Source organism: Panthera pardus, unplaced genomic scaffold, assembly GCF_024362965.1.
Source record: "Panthera pardus isolate Hobbes unplaced genomic scaffold, ASM2436296v1 HiC_scaffold_18, whole genome shotgun sequence".
In the NCBI taxonomy this organism is placed as follows: domain Eukaryota; kingdom Metazoa; phylum Chordata; class Mammalia; order Carnivora; family Felidae; genus Panthera; species Panthera pardus.
The window spans coordinates 26,218,640-26,222,221 of NW_026526743.1; the positions used below are offsets into that span (position 1 = coordinate 26,218,640).

General features: G+C 37.5%; 1 protein-coding gene across 1 annotated transcript; it reads right to left on the bottom strand.

The window, feature by feature from the left end:
• Nucleotides 1-1,125: 1,125 nt before the first annotated feature.
• LOC109270628 (dnaJ homolog subfamily A member 1-like) lies at nucleotides 1,126-2,437 on the bottom strand. The gene is made up of 2 exons (XM_053906178.1): nucleotides 2,008-2,437; nucleotides 1,126-1,445 (listed from the first exon to the last, which is right to left on the bottom strand). The coding sequence occupies exons 1-2, from the start codon at nucleotides 2,435-2,437 to the stop codon at nucleotides 1,126-1,128; spliced, it is 750 nt and encodes a 249-aa protein (XP_053762153.1).
• Between the last annotated feature and the right edge of the window lie 1,145 nt (nucleotides 2,438-3,582).

Below are 3,582 nucleotides of genomic sequence, written 5' to 3' on the forward strand. Positions count from 1 at the left end.
TCTGCTAGAACTGATGAATTCAGCAAAGTTGCAGGATACAAAATCAATGTACAGAAATCAGTTGCATTCTTATACACCCATAATGAAGCATCAGAAAGACACATAAAGAAACTGATCCCATTCACAATTGCACCAAGAAGCATAAAATACCTAGGAATAAAGCTAACCAAAAATGTAAAACATCTGTATGCTGAGAACTATAGAAAGCTTATGAAGGAAATTGAAGAGGATATAAAGAAATGGAAAAACATTCCATGCTCATGGATTGGAAGAATAAATATTGTTAAAATGTCAATACTACCCAAAGCTATCTACACATTCAGTGCAATCCCAATCAAAATTGTACCAGTATTCTTCTTGAGGCTAGAACAAGCAATCCTAAAACTTGTATGGAACCACAAAAGATCCCGAATAGCCAAAGTAATTTTGAAGAAGAAGACCAAAGCAGGAGGCATCACAATCCCAGACTTTAGCCTCTACTACAAAGCTGTCATCATCAAGACAGCATGATATTGGCACAAAAACAGACACATAGACCAATGAAATAGAATAGAAACCCCAGAAATAGACCACAAAAGTATGGCCAACTAATTTTTGACAAAGCAGGAAAGAACATCCAAGGGAAAAAAGACAATCTCTTTAACAAATGGTGCTGGGAGAACTGGGCAGCAACATGCAGAAGGATGAAACTAGACCACTTTCTTACACCATTCACAAAAGCAAACTCAAAATGGATAAAGGACCTGAATGGGAGACAGGAAACCATCAAAATCCTAGAGGAGAAAGCAGGAAAAGACCTCTCTGACCTCAGCCGTAGCAATCTCTTACTCGACACATCCCCAAAGGCAAGGGAATTAAAAGCAAAAATGAACTATTGGGACCTCATGGGGAGATTTTTTTTGGAAGTAGTTTTTACAAGTATTAAACTTATGTTGCACACTGAAGTCATCATACATACAGGGCAAAGTCAGAACTTTTATATTTTTTACTCTTCATTTAACTTTTAAAACACTACTATAGTTGAATATTAAAACAACAACAACAGTAAGTAGTGAGCTATGATTATAGTCTTTCACTCATTCATCACTGCATATAAAATGCCAGCAGTGTTATTCACTGGCCCCATTAAGAGGTTTGACACTGAACACCTCCCCTAGGGTGATGTTCATCATCCTCATACACTTCTCCATTGTAATGGCGCCTTCTTTCCTGATTTGGATCAAAGTCCACCAGTTCTACCTGGTCCATTTCATCAGTCTTTTCTACTTCCTTTCTCTCAGGTAGGAGTTTTTCCAGCAAAGAGAGTTTATCAGGAGAGGGAAAGCCATTCTCAGGAAAGTTTACCTTAAATTCGATGATTAGGCAACCCTTTTTATATGGTCTACGATTAATTGGCATGCCTTCATTCAGCACACACTTGATAGCTCCATGTTTGACAATCTGACCTGGATGAGAGATAATGACAATGGTTCTGTTGTCAAGAGTAGACATTGGTTTTGAAAGCTACACAGTGCTTCAACCAGCTGTATGTCCATACACATGAACATGCCTCTCCTCGCCTAGTAAAAACAGCATGGTCCTTCTAATCTAAAACAATGATAACATCTCCTGGTTCCAATCCAGGTTCTTGGTCTCCTTCACCATGGAATGTTATCTTCTGGCCATCTTTCATGCCTTTGTCAATATGAACTTCTAGAATTTTCTTTTCTCGAACTATTTTCCTTCCATTGCAGCTTTTACATCTATCTTTAGGACTTATCCATTCCCCATGACCCTGGCACTCCATGCACACAGATTGAATTTGCTGAACCATTCCAGGTCCTATCTGATGAATTCTTATTTTCATTCCAGTACCCCAGCAATTGAGACAACATTCTACCACTCCTTTCTTACCACCCTGGCCTTCGTATTCATCGCAAATCACATTCTTTTGCAGAGATAGTTTTTTTGTTGTACCAATATACTAATCTTCTAAAGTTACAAAGAACTGGTGCACAGCATTTTTACCTCTCCTTTCTCTCTGAATCCTTCCTCCTCCAAAAAAAAACATATCAAAGATATCCATGGGGGAGCCAAAACCACCACCTTCTCCACCTTCTTTAATTGCCTGTTCTCTTCCTTTGTCATATAATTTCCTTTTCTTCACATCAGAGAGCACTTCATAAGCTTGAGAAATCTGTTTAAACTTCCCTCCTTCATTTGGATTCTTGTCAGGGTGGTACTTCAAAGACAATTTCCTGTAAGCCTTTTTCAATTCTTCCTGGGTGGCATTGGGTTTGACCCCCAAAATGTAGTATTTTCTTTCACCATTTACTACAGCCGGTGAGGGGGCTGGGGTCGGTGTGGGGGAGCTGGAGGGAGCACATTGCTGGGCGCAGCTCGGGCAGCTGCCGCTTCTCCATTTTGCACTGAGCGTTCTAGAAAGTTCCCGTAACATTCTATTTTAAACTGATAATTTCAATCATGTACAAAAATTCTATCCTCTACAGCTCCATCCCCCCACTTCATGTCATTAATGTCAAAAATTATGTCTTTATTTGTTGTATACCTATTAACATCGATTTATATCTTTTTTTTGCTGGATTTTCACCTCTAATTTTATGCACCAAAATCACAACAGTACAGTTTACTATATTTGTCCATATATTTACCTTTATTGGAGAACCTTATATTTTCATACAGCTTCAAGCTGCTTTCTACCATCTTTTTTTTTTTAACTTGAAGGACTCCCTTTAGCATTTCTTATAGGACAGGTCAGGTCTAGTGGTAAAGAACTCTCTCAGCTTTTGCTTTTCTGGGAAAATCTTAATTTCTCCATTTTGAAAGACAGTTTTGTCAGATACAGCATCCTTGATTGACATTTTTTTTCCTTTCAGCACTCTGAATATATTATCCCTTCTTGCCTGTAAGTTGTCTGCTGATAATCTTACAGAGGCTCCCTTGTACATGACGAGTCAATTTTGTCTTGCTGCTTTCAAGATTCTTTCTTTGTTTCTTTGGGTTTATCCTATTTGGAATTTTTGAGCTTCTTGAATATGTATGAGCTCATGAATATGAATGAAAATTTCTTTCCCAACATTTGGGAGTTTTCAGCCATTATTTTTTCAAATAAACTTTCTGTCCTGTCCCTTTCTCTCTTTTTTTTTTCTTCTTCTGAGATTCCCATCATACAGCTATTGATCTACTCTCTAGCATCCTATAAGTCCTTTAGGCTTTCTTCACTTCTCTCCATTCTTTTTTTCTTTTTGCTTCTCTAGCTGATTTCCAGTGACATATCTTCAAGTTCACTGGTTCCTTCTTCTGTATGATCAAGTTTGATATTGAGCCTCACTAGAAATTTTTTTCAGTTTAGTTATTGTAATTTTCAGCTCCATAATTTGTTTGGGTCTTCTTGATAGTTTCTCTTTGTTGATATTCTCATTTTGTTAGTGCAATGTTTTCCTAATTTCATTTAGTTTTCTATCAGTGTTCTCTTTTAGCTCAATGAGCATCTTTATGACAGTTAAGTTCTTTGTCAAGCAGCTTAGAGATCTACATTCATTTAAGGTCTGAAGTTTTATTTTGTTCCTTTGGGCCCTGTTT

What these genes read in the sequence shown, in the direction of transcription:
- LOC109270628 (XM_053906178.1), bottom strand. Translation starts at nt 2,437, where the DNA reads ATGTTACGGGAACTTTCTAGAACGCTCAGTGCAAAATGGAGAAGCGGC. An exon ending in GATTCAGAGAGAAAGGAGAG is followed by an intron (nt 1,446 to 2,007) that starts GTAAAAATGCTG and finishes TCTCTCATCCAG; the next exon opens with GTCAGATTGTCAAACATGGA.